Source organism: Eleutherodactylus coqui, chromosome 7 (genome assembly GCF_035609145.1).
Source record: "Eleutherodactylus coqui strain aEleCoq1 chromosome 7, aEleCoq1.hap1, whole genome shotgun sequence".
Classification (NCBI taxonomy): domain Eukaryota; kingdom Metazoa; phylum Chordata; class Amphibia; order Anura; family Eleutherodactylidae; genus Eleutherodactylus; species Eleutherodactylus coqui.
In genome coordinates this window covers 195,642,427-195,655,930 of record NC_089843.1, presented here as the reverse complement: position 1 = coordinate 195,655,930, position 13,504 = coordinate 195,642,427, and the positions used below count along the sequence as shown (strand labels likewise).

General features: G+C 41.6%; 1 protein-coding gene across 2 annotated transcripts in view; it reads right to left on the bottom strand.

The window, feature by feature from the left end:
• LOC136573061 (3',5'-cyclic-AMP phosphodiesterase 4C-like) overlaps nt 1-13,504 on the bottom strand; it is a 240,365-nt gene that overhangs the window by 47,849 nt on the left and 179,012 nt on the right. For both annotated transcript variants that reach the window (XM_066574204.1, XM_066574205.1), the window contains exon 10: nt 11,690-11,854. In XM_066574204.1, the coding sequence (XP_066430301.1) occupies nt 11,690-11,854 (165 nt within the window). The remainder of the gene's footprint in view (nt 1-11,689; nt 11,855-13,504) is intronic.

Below are 13,504 nucleotides of genomic sequence, written 5' to 3'. Positions count from 1 at the left end.
TCTGTCTGACGAAGTGGTGATGGCGAACTTATCAGAGTATAAGAGGATCCTGGATGCCTTTCATGAGCGATATAATATTAATAAGTTACATTATTGATTACTCAAAAGGGTCGGTGATCCGGGGATTATTCTGATTGTCAAATTTAAAGGAAAAAAAATTTCCCTTAAGTGAGGAAAATTGGCTTCCACCTCATTGTTTTTTTTGCCTTACATTGTAATGTAATAGGCTGAACTGGATAGATGTCTCTTTTTTTCAACCTTACATAACTATGTTACCATGGAACATTATACAAAGCAATCACTTTAACCTTTTGTCACTCCTATTTTGTCATAGACTGTAAGCTTTAGCGAGCAGGGCCTCACTCCTATTGTTCAAATTGTTTATTACTTTAATACTGTACATAACACATATACAGACTACAAATACATACATATACCACCAAAACATGTTTTGAAAAATTAATCTTTTTTACTATACAAAAATATAAAACACAGATAAAAATAGCAAGAGATATTCATAAATATAGCACAATGGTATATATCATAGAATGGTAGAGTTGGAAGGGACCTCCAGGGTTATCGGGTCCAACCCCCTGCTCAGTGCAGGATTTACTAAATCCTCCCAGACAGATATTTGTCCAGCCTTTGTTTGAACACTTCCATTGAAGGAGAACTCACCACATCCCATGGTAATCTGTTTCACTCATTGATTACCCGCACTGTCAGAAAGTTTTTTCAAATATGTAATTTGTGTCTCCTCCCTTTCAGTTTCATCCCATTGCTTCTAGTCTTTCCTTGTGCAAACGAGAATAGGGCTGATCCCAATGCACTGTGACAACCCTTCAGATATTTGCACATTTGAAGTCTCCTCTCAGCCATCTTTTTTGCGAGCTAAACATTCCCAGATCCTTTAACCGTTCCTCATCGGACATGATTTGCAGACCGCTCACCATCTTGGTAACTCTTCTCTGAACTTGCTCCAGTTTGTCTATGCCTTTATTAAAGTGGGGTGTCCAGAACTGGACACAGTATTCCAGATGAGGTCTGACTAAGAAAGAGTAGAGGGGGATAATTACCTCACGTGATCTAGAGTCTATGCTTCTCTTAATACATGCCAGAATTGTATGCATCACATCGTTCACTCATGTTCAGTCTATGATCTATTAGTATACCCAAGTCTTTTTCACATGTGCTGATTAGCCCAATTCCTCCCATTCTGTATGTGCTTTCTTCATTTTTCTTGCCCAGATGTAGGACTTTGCATTTTCCTTGTTAAATACCATCCTATTAGTCGCCGCCCACTGTTCAAGCTTTTCTAGATCTTTTTGAATACTCTCTCTCTCTTCCCTAGTGTTAGCTATCCCTCCTAACTTTGTGTCATTGGCAAATTTGATCAGTTTCCCATCAATTCCCTCCTCCAGATCATTTATAAAAATGTTGAACAACACTGGGCCTAATACAGAGCTTTGTGGTACCCTAATTGATACATTCTTCCACTTGGATACGCAACCATTTATGACCACTCTTTGAGTACGATCACGCAGCCAGTTTTGAATCCACCTAACAGTTGCCTTGCCAATCCCATATTTGGTCATTTTTTTTCAATAAGTATAGCATGAGATACTTTGTCAAATGCTTTACTAAAGTCAAGCTATACTATATCTACAGCATTTTCCTGATCATCCGTCGGTGATAATGTCATAGAAGGAAATTAGATTCGTCTGGCATGATTTGTTTGTTACCAACCCATGCTGGCTCTGGTTAATTACTCCATTTTATCCAAGTACTTGTATACATGCTGTTTAATAATTTGTTCAAAGATCCTTCCCAGTATTTTTCCCAGGAGATTTCAAAGATTATGGCGAGTGGTTCAGCAATTAAGTCTGCTGCTTCCTTTAATACCCTAGGATGTAATTCATCTGGACCTTGAGACTTGAATTCATTTAAGTTAGCTAAGTGTTCCCTCACCATCTCTCTGCTTATAGATAGCCTGCATTCTTTTATTTTCCCAATAGCACAGGGAAGATCAGTTGATGCTCCATCTACTTTCTGAGAGAAAACAGATATAAAAGTTCGGTGTTCTCAACATCATTCTTAACCAATTCACTATTTTCTTGTAAGCATCCAATAGCAGCTTTGAATTTTTTTTTTGCTTTTGACATACCCCCAAAATCCTTTTTTATTGCTTTTGGCCTCTGTTGCAAGCCTCAATTCATTATTAGCTTTAGATTTTCTGACACTTGCCCTACAGTTTCTGCAAACTGCATTATATTCTTCTTTAGAGATTTCCCCCTCTTTCCATTTGATAAACATATTTTTCTTCATTTTTAACATGTGTGCAAGTTCTGTGTTCATCCATCCAAACTTCTTTAAATGCTTTCCATTCTTCCTTCTTTTAAGGATTGTTAATGATTGTGCTTTGAGAATCTCATTTCGCAATATTTCCCAACCTTCTTGGACATTTCTATCCTTAAGAATATCCAGCCATTGGATTCTTCCTACCCTCTTTCTGAGTTCATTGAAATCTGCCTTTCTGAAATCCAACTTTGAGGTCTGAGTTTTCTCAGGTCTTCCTCCCCCTTTTATCCAAAATTCAAAAAGAGCATGATCACTGCCTCCTAAGGTCCCAGCCACTCTTACTTCCTCAACCATTTCCTCCCTTTTGGTAACAATTAGGTCCAAGATAGAAGATTCCCTTGTTTTCTCTTCTACCTTTTGGAAGATAAAGTTGTCAGCAAGATCTGATAAGAATTTGTTGGATCCATTACTTTTACCTGAGAGAGATTCCCAACAAATGTCTGGATAGTTAAAATCTCCCATAATCTCTAGGTGATGCTTTTTTCAGAGCTTGGCCATCTGATGTAGAAAGCGTTCATCAATATATTCTGCTTGTCCAGGTGGCCTATAATAAATGCCTACAATAGTTTCCCTTCTGTTGTTCTCTCCTTGTATTCTTACCCAAACAGCTTCTACAGAACTACCATGCTCTGAAGCTTGAATCTCTGTGGAGATGAATGTTTTCCTAACATGCAACGCAATACCTCCTCCCCTTTTTTAGGTCTGTTTCTTATAAATAGGTTGTATACTTCAAGCCTTGTATTCCAATCATGTGTATCATTCCACCAAGTTTCCCTGGAGTGGATCCCTGTTCTCTAATATTGTGAAATTCTTGGATAAAGTGTTTAGACCCTTTGCTGAAAATGCTGGTTCCTATATTAGGGAATTTTTGGGTAAACTTTCTACTATTCAGGTCACTGATAACACCATATTGGCCTTATTTGATGTCACAGCTCTCTACACTTCAATTAGCCACGATAAGAGACCTGCAGCCATGACTTATTATGTGGAAGGCTCCAATCTGCCTTCGGCCTGTGATGGTTTTGCCCTGTCTCTCTTGGGGTACCATCCTCTTGAACATTTTTTTGTACGGAGGGGTGTACTACCGACAGCGACAGGGCACTGCCATGGGCTCGAATGTAGCGCCCACTTATGCTAATACCTATATGAGAAGATTTGAAGAGGAATATATTTATTCCTCCCAATTTTGGAACAACATCAAAGTGTGGTGGCGCTACATTGACGATGTCTTTGTGTTGTGGGAGGGATCTGAGGATGAACTACGTACTTTCCATTCCACTTTGAATGGAATATATCCGGAACTGCAGTTCACTCTGGTATTTTCCAGGTTAGAGTTGCAGTTCCTAGACGTTTTGGTCACAAAAGTAGGTTCCAAACTTGTGACAGACCTGCTTGTTAAAAGTACAGACCAGAACAGTCTATTACTGTATGACAGCTCTCATCCAATTTCAATCAAAAATTCCCTCCCACGGAGTCAGTTACTCCGGGTGAGGCAGATTACACACGATGGCAACTTGGATCTTAGGCTACAAGAAATGTGTAACAAAGTTTTAGCTAGGGGCTAGGGGCTTTATTGAGGAATGCCAAGACTAAGGTCAGTCAACTTATATGCGAGACCCTATTAAGGCCTAAAAAACAAAAAGAGTTAGAGAGACTGCCATTTATGTCTACATATGGCCAACATAGCCATAAAGTTGCAGCCATGATAAAAAAAACAATAGCCCCTGATCTCTGAAGGATGCCCAAATGTTCTGGAGGCACAACAGGCCCCTATAATGGCATACAGGAGAGGCCCTAATATAGGGGATAAATTGGTCCATTCTCTATTTTTGAAAACAAGGGACCAGTTCAAGGTACGCTTAGACCACTAAAAATGGGTAATTTTCGTTGCCTCTCTTGTTCTTGCTGCAGTAACCTCATTAAAGGGAACACTTTTTGGCATCCAACACGAGGCAATAAATATTAGTTGAAAGAACGTTATTCTTGTACGTCTACTTTTGTCATTGTGGGAGATGTCCTATATGTATTTTCTTCATTTTTGTCAACTTTGAAGATGCTATGTTGTGTTTCCGGTCTGAACCTCTGGGGGAAGGGAACATCACCCCCTCCACCTCCACAAGAATTGGAGGAGCAGTGCTCTGTGTTCATAAACTGGTCAAACCGGTTCTAACTGGCCAAAACCTATCTAGGAATGTCTGTCTTGGACAAGAAGAGAGGAGAAACAGGATGTTTTTCTCATGAGGCCAAATTCAAGAATGAACTGAGCGTGCTCGCGGACGTTCCTCCCAGATGGATGACCTCACAAGCTACCTCACAAATACCTCCCTCTGAGAATGACCTATCAGCTCACCAAATAACGTAACTGTATCCTAAATTACTTAACTTCCTGTGTTGAAACATTTAAAACTTTTACGCGCGTTAATAAAGACAGACTCTTTTGGGACACATGATGTAAGACGTGTGGTCTTTGAAAGGCTCTCCAGGCCTGCACATTATTATTATCTAATATGGCACCCATAATATATCGAATAGCGATGTGGCTTGGCCTATGTGGGAGAGACCTCTACCGAAATAAGAACTAAAATATTAAAACATAAAAGCACCATTAGGACTAAGAACCTAGAACTACCAGTATCTCGACACTTTGCAGAAAAAAAACACACTGTCAGCCAAATGAAATATCGCGTGATAGACCATGTACCACGATTATTGAGGGGAGGAGACCACCTCACATTACTCAAGAAAAGAGAGATTAAGTTGATATTTGAACTTGACAGCATGGCGCCCAAGGGCCTTAACCTATAATATTTATATATGCCACATATCTGAATAAAATTCTATCTTCTATCCATTATCTGTATAGGGATATGCACTTTTTATATGGTACTTGCATCTGGTATCTTATACTGTACTTATATATTTTTGTGTCTCCATTTTTTTTATACAGTAGATGGTTGCTGCACCACTGCTGATCCCAGCCTGCTGTCCAAAGTTGAAAAGACTGTTGAATTATTGTTCCCTAATCTTTGCTCACATCCAGTAAAGAATAATTATGCATATCCCATTTTTTTTATTTTTATACATATAGGGGTAAAGGGCTTGATTTATGACATCTTGTTAATGGATTTTTTTGATTATGTAGGGTATCCCCTTTTTCCCTTACTTTCATTCTAGCTGTGTGTTTTGCTGTCATGGGAGAATAAAGGATATTTTCTACAAACCCGTTTGCTGCCACTTTTTTTTTTTTATCTCTGGACTTCACTTGGGGAATATGCTCAGGTTCCCAGCGGCTCTTGCAACTCAAAGTTTCTGCCACTAATGTGGAGAAGAGTGGTGCTGTTGGTGATTTACTATACTATATATAACTCTTTCCACCAAGTTTCCGTGATGTCTATGACATCATATTTCTCTTCCTGAGTTAGGAGCTCCAATTCTCCATGTTTGTTTCCCATGTTCTGTGCATTTGAGTAGAAACATTTTAGTGTGTGATCGGTGTCTCTTGCTCCTCTACTTTCCAACAGAATGTTTCGTCTTTGTTCTTTCTTTTCACTTCTAATAGGAAAGTTCTGAAATTTATTAATTAGCTGTATATTTTTACCTGGCCTTTTACTTCCCTTCCCATATTGTTCTAGTTTAAAGCTCTCCTAATGCGTAAAGCAAGGTGCCCACCAAAATGTCTATGCTTACCGTATATACCGGCGTATAAGGCGACGGGGCGTATAAGACGACCCCCCAACTTTCACCTTATACGCCGGGAATACAGCAGAGCAAAAAAAAAAAAAATCATTACTCACCTCCCCGGCGTTCTGCGGCGCTGCTGCAGGCTGTCGCTCCCTCCTGGTCCTTGGCAGAGCATTGCTTTCTGGACACAGGGCTTGAAATCCCCGCCTCCAGAAAACACACGTGCCTTCAGCCAATCACAGCCATTCAATGATGTCATTGAATGGCTGTGATTGGCTGATGGCGTGTGTTAGCTAATCACAGTATTAGCTTTCTGGAGGCAGGGATTTCAAGCCCTGCATCCAGAAAGAAACACTCTGCCGGAGACCAGGAGGGAGCGACAGCCTGCAGCAGCGCCGCAGAACGCCGGGGGAGGTGAGTAATGATTTTTTTTTTTGACACTTTCTTTTTTTTGTATTACCAGCGTATAAGACGACCCCCGACTTCAGAGCAGATTTTTCGGGGTTCAAAAGTCGTCTTATACGCCAGTATATACGGTACCTGTTTTTGCAAGCAGTCCATCATATAGGTAATTAGCTCCATGGTCTAGAAATCCAAATCTTTGCTGACGGCACCACTGACGTAACCAGATCTCCTCTAGAATCCCATTCCATCTTCTTATTCCATGGCCATCCACTGGGAGGATGGATGAGAAGACCACCCGTGCTCCTAGTTCCTTCACCTTCTTTCCAAGGTCTTCAAAGTCTCTGCAGATAGTTGCAAGGTCTTTTTTTGCAGTGTAATTTGTCCTTACATGTATTAGTAGGAATAGGTGGTGTTCTGTAGGACTGACGAGTCTTGACAACCTATCAGACACATCTTTGATATGTGCACCTGAAAGACAGCACACCTCTCGTGAGGTGTCAGGTCTGCAGACAGCGGCCTCTGTTCCTTTCAATAGGGAACCTCCCACAACCACCACTTTCCTTTTCTTCTTCAAAAACATTGGGAAGTTCTAGAATTAGTGGCGAGTCAGTCAGTCAGTGAGGGCTTTTGCCTTGACTGTGGTTGGGGAAAACTTCCTGAAGATATGGGTACAGATGATCAGCTAACAGGTCTCTGTAGTGATCGCCATTCAAGGATGGTGGAGATGGCTAATGGTCCTAGGCCATGCCAGGAAAATGCTCACCAATCCATGACACTGCCACCACTGAACCAAACGGTGCACCCATGAGATAAAGCTTTATGCCATTTGTTCCAGATGCAAACCTGACCATTCATATGTACCAGCAGGAAACTGGACCCATCACTTCAGATGACCTTCTGCCATGTGCCAAATGTCCACGGAAGCCTTTCCTGGGCTTTGTTGACAATGACACAGGGCCATAAAGGGCAGACTTGGTCTACAGCTATTGAAACCCTGTTGATTTAAGTTATACTGCATGGTCATTGTGGAAATTTGTCTAAGTTCCCCACTGTTGTTCTACTGGCTCATTTAGTACACTGCAGCACATTATTGTTGAGATGTCAGACGTGCCACATGATGCTCGCTTCTAGGAACAACCAAACATGGCCTGCCGCTGTGTGATCCTCTGTTAGATGTCTGGCCATGGTTCAACCAGTCCTGACACACTCCTGATAATGTGGTTCAGAACCTGCTAACAAATGTGCAACTGTTTCAGAAATACCAAAAATGTTAGCAGCACACCTTAAGGCACCAACAATCTGCCCATGGTGAAAGTCACCACATTTACCCATGACTGCCAAATGTTGCCTGAGAGCAGATAGTGAGGTGATTCTCCTGTCGTACCATGTTACTGATCAAAAGATGTCAGACACCAATCCTAATGCAGTGATTGTTCAGTGTATACTAAAATTATATAATTTTTAGGTATATTTTGATGGTTTGTATAGTCTGTGTAGATGTTGTTAGCTTTGTTCTGTACAAGCATGCATCTGTACTTGATATTTCTAGGTCCAGACAGATTTTGTCTGCACATGTACCCTCTGGTTTATACAGTGCTGTAAAATATGTTGGCAATATATAAAGATTATTATTATACCAAGTCTTTTAACTTTACACCAGAATCATAGATGTATGAAAGCATACACGATTTCTCTGTCTGTTACATACATAGCATCCAATGATCCTGTCCATTAGCTGATCGTTGAGGACCTTAGCTCTGCAGAATAAGTTGCCGCTATACAAATAAAGATTATTATTATTTATTACCATACCACTTCCTGTACTGTATACACAACACTCATTGTGCCATTCTTATGAAACAGTCTAAAAGAAAAACTATCTTTGGTGCTCATAGCAACCAGTCACAGCTTAGCTTTCACTTACCAAGAGCACTTTAAGAAATGAAAGTTGAGCTGTGTTTTTGGTTGTTATGGGCAGAAAAGGTAGTTTTTTTTCTTTTAGACAGTTTCATAAATCTGCCCCATTGTGTCTTACGCATAAAAGTTGTACAAGCAAAAAGTGTCAGTGCTGCAAACCAATCAGATTCTCAGTTTCATTTTATTTTGCGCAGCTATGAAAGCAGTGTTAGTCATATAGACAGAAAATGTAGTGTACTTGCGTGACCATCGCTCCATTCACAAAGAGGGCTTGGCCCCTGTTTTTGTGATCGGTGGAGATCCCAGAGGTTGGAACCCCACAGTGGATATCTGAAAATTGTTGTTTATTGGCCATCGCTGTTAAAAAGTAACTTTTTATACTCTTCTCATATTCTCCTATGATAAAGCTCTAATAAACTTTCAGGTTAGCTTTAGCTATTGCACCAATAAATAATAGAACAAACAACCCCCCCCCCCCCCCCGAAAAAAAATAATCAGAGGAAGAGTTTTCTGAAAACACTTATAAACACTTAAACTTTTCTGTTGTTTTAACATTTCTATAATACCTTTTAAGTAGAAAGTATGCTTGACACACAATATTCAGTTTAGATACTAAAGACGTTAAAAGTAATTAGAAAATTTTCCAAATTAAAACATGCAGAGCATGCTTTAAGTCCTCTCCCTGGCTGAGGCAGAATATTACTAGCAATATTCCGCTGTGAGGAGCAGGAAGGTGAACTGACAGGCTCACTGTGGAAAATCGCAGCATGCCACTATTTGAATCCCGCAAGTGGAGAATCGCTATGATTTTTCGCTCGTGGACATCGAGCTGCACTTTCCATAGTTCTCCCATGGAAAGCGTTCACTGCGTTATCGCCGCGGATAACGCAATGACAACTCACCCGTGGACAGGCAGCCTAATACTACTCTCATAGGTAGTAAACACATTAAGGCCTCGTGCACACGAGCACTGTTTTAGCGCAGTATATGTGTGCAAAAAACATCACGCCTAGACTGAACTAAAAATCGCATAAATGGGCAGGTGCTCCAGGAGGAGAGAGAGAAGAAGCCTCGCAGTGCTTTGGGATTTCCCTATCGCAGGGAAAGAGAGTGGGGCTGTGGGGGATTAACCCATAGTCCCGCTCTGTCTCTTCCTGCTATGGGCTAAACCCCTATAGTCCCGCTCTGTCTCTCATTGCTATGGGTTAATCCCCGATGGCCCCGCTCTCTCTGCTATAGGTTAATCCACCATGGCCCCGCTCTCTCTCTCCCTGCTATGGGGGATTAACCAATAACCCTGCTCTGTCTCTCCCTGCTATCCCCATAGCGCAGAGAGAGTGGGCAGGGCTAGAGAGTGGGGGCGGCATTATATGGCTTCTCACAGAGATTCCCCCTAGCAAATTCAAAGGGGGTGGGGCTAGAGGGTGGATCTCTCAAGCTCCACCCCCTTCTCCTGTGCTCTCGGGGAAACCCTGTAACCCCACCCCCTCTCTCCTCGCTATAGGGAAATCCCTTGGGGAGAAAGGTGGAGGGAGTTCCCTACTGACCCCCACTGCTGAGGACTTGCCCAGCAGTGAGGGTTGGAGGAATACTCCACTGCTTAGAGCAGAACATTTAAAACATGCTACCCAGAGGCACATTATCTCTACGGGGACTAACAGGAGTTTACAGTGGGACATTTAAAAGCAGCGGGGAATTCCCGCGGTCAGCAGAAATCTTCTTTTCCTGCACAGGAGTTTTCTCTGTATCTGGGTAGGGAAATGGCTCGGAGATAGAAAGCAGAGGCTAGTAATAAATGGTTCATACTCTGATTGGGCCATCGTTGCTATTGGGGTGTCACAGGGTTCAGTATTAGGCCCCATTCTGTTCAACATATTTATCAATGAGCTGATAGAGGGACTACACAGTAAAATATCAATATTTGCAGATGATACAAAGTTATACAAGACAATTAATACAATGGAGGACAACATGCGGCTACAAAAGGACCTAGATAAACTGGGGGCTTGGATAGAAAAATGGCAAATGAAGTTCCATATTGATAAATGTAAGGTTATGTACATGAGCAGGAGCAGGATGTCACCAATATACACCAATATACACTAAATGGGGTACTGCTAGGGAAAAGTAATATGGAAAAGACCTGGAGGTACTAGTGGACTGTAGATTTAACTGGAGCAACCAATGCCAGTCGGCTGCTGCAAAAGCAAATAAAGTCTGGGGGTGCATTAAAATAGGTATAGGGGTGAGGGACGAGAACATTATTCTTCCACTATATAAGGCATTTGTCAGGCCTCACATGGAATACTGCGTAGCTTTCTGGACACCGGTGCTCAGGAAAGATGTTGCAGTGCTTGAGGGGGTTCAAAGAAGGGCAACTAAATTAATAAACGGAATGGGAGGACTGGAATACCCAGAAGTGGGATTATTCACCCTGGAAAAAAGACAGCTAAGGGGAGATCAAATAACTATACCAATCAGAGGCAGCTCTCAGCTGTCATTCAATAGCTGAGAGCTGCTTCTGATTGGTCCCTGCGCTCAGCCAATCAGAGGCAGCACTCACTCACCCAGTCATGAATTCATGAATGGGTGAGTGAGAGCTGCCTCTAATTGGCTAAGGGCTGTGACCAATCAGAAGCAGCCTATTCAGCAGGCGGGGATTTAAAATCCCCGCCTGCTGAATACTACAGAGAGCAGTTCAGGAGAACTGCCGGCCGGACGCGGCTGAACTCCAGCTGCAGCAAAAAAGGTGAGTATACTTTTTTTTTTATTTACTTTTACACATTTTCAGGATGCTTTTCAGGGAAGGGCTAATATTTTAAGCCCCTCCCTGAAAATTCATACAGCGCTTGCCGGCAGCCCATTGCTTTCAATGGAGCTGGCTGTATTGCCGGCTCCATTGAATTCAATGGGCGAACATCATTCTCCTCTGCCACAGCTGTGGCAGAGGATAGCGGGCAGCGCTCGGCCCTTTCGCTGAAAACGCTGCTAGGTGCAGATTTTTCAGCGAATCGTCGGCCCCGGTCACGCGATTTGCGGATGCGCAACCGTGTGACTGAGGCCTAGCATATTATGTTATGTTGCTATATTATAGACTCTTGCTCCCATAGGAGTCAATGGAAACTCCTAAACATCGCGCACCAAAGATAGGACAAGTCCTATCTTTTCACGCAGCACAGACCTTAAATTGTAGCCACGCATGTCCTGTCTTATTGGTGCGAGGATTTAGGGTGTCTAAAATTCCTTAATGTGAACACTTCTACATGTTATGCCTGTGATGTGCTAAAACAGCGTTCATGTAAACGAGGCCTTAGAGATGAGTTGTTACCTCTAGAGCAGGAGTGGATAGCAAGACATGGGTGGACTGTGCAACATCTGCAGCATGGATGTTGTTATGGTACGCCACATCTGAATGATAATGGTCTTCTAATGTCATCATGTATGTAATAAATGTGTCCACTGGAATTCTGAATGTCTTTAAAAGGTCTCTTTCCTGAAATAAATGTAAAAAATTGGGAATTAATTTCTACCAACAATTTGGTTTCCACAAGTGCATCATGACTGCATGACTATAGGATGTCCTTTGACCTCCTTAGGAACAGGAAAACAGAGTTCAAAATGCCCCCCTCCCTCCAGTGTTTTCAACTACTCCAGATATACATGGAATTAATTATTGAAGAACTAATGCATACAGCATTATTTTTCATCACAGAAGGGGAAATATAAAAACAGTCACAGAAAACGGCTATATACTTACTGACTAAGGAGTGCATATAGCTGCATCCTCTCACCATGCAGGTAGCAGACTACCAAATGAGGAAGCTAATTGCACCTGTGAGGGACACCGATGAGACAGCCACTCACACAAAATAATTTTTCATGTGCATAACACAGTACAATTGGGATGGAGGGGGTCAATTAACCCCTTCAGTGGCGGGTTTCTTACCACCTTGTCAAACCCACCAGGGCAGGTTTTTTAAACGGGCCAATAATTGAATTTCAATTAATTTTCCAGTCCAAGAGCCATAACGTTTTCATTTTTCCATTGACACAGCCAAGTGAGGGCTTGTTTTTTGCGGGACAAGTTGGATTTTTTAATGGCATCATTTTTGGGTATAGATAATGTATTGCATAACTTTTGTAAAAAAATTTGTACGGAGATTGGGGGAAAAAAAAATTCTGCCATTTGGTTTTTGGATTTCATTTTTACGGCGTTCAGTGTGCAGAATAAATAATGTGATAACATTATTCTCTGAGTCAGCACGATTCCGGCGATACTAAGTTTATACAGTTTTTTTATGTTTTGCTATTTTTGTACATTTAAAACTTTTTTTTTTCTTAAAGGTTTGCTTTTGTGTCGCAACATTCAAAGAGCCGTATTAATTTAATTTTTCCATTGCCAGAGCCCCAGAAGGCTTTGTTTTTAGTGGGATGAACTCTAGTCTTCATTTATCTAATTTTTAGGAAAATGTAAAATTTTGATCACTTTTTATTAGAGAGACTGAAGGTTCAGGTGCCGGCGCGGGGGAGCGGTGAGTAGCGGCTGGCAGCAGGAGGGAGCGGGGGGGAGAGAGGGAGAGAGAGATCTCCCCTCCGTTCCCCCCTGCTCTCCCCCGCAGCTCCCTGCCCGCCGCCAGCACCCGAACCTTAAGTCTCGAGCAATTGCCTTTAGCGTGTATACTCGCTCATCTTTACTTTTTATCCCATTTTTTCTAGTGGCAAGATTAACAAAATCTGTAATTCTGGCATGTTTTTTATTTTTATTTTTCACTGCATTCTCTGAGCAGTGAAATTAAGGGGTTAAATAATGTACTAACTTCCTTCTCTGGGTTATTACGAAACCAGGGATACCACATGTGTAATTTTGTTTTTATTTTTTTTTACAAAATAAAAGGAGAAAGGTGGGGTTTTAGCGTTTTTATTTTCATTTTTTTATAATTTTTCTTTAACTTTTTTTTACATTTTTGTCCCTTTAGGGGACTTGCATAATACTTTTTTTTATTATTATTCTAATAGAGTATTAGAGAGGCTATGACACTCACACAGAGTCTGAGCATCATAACCAGCTGGCAGACCCAGAGGCTATACTCAAACCTCCGGGTGCAACAGACACCCATAAGGACCCCCTGATCACATTGCGGGG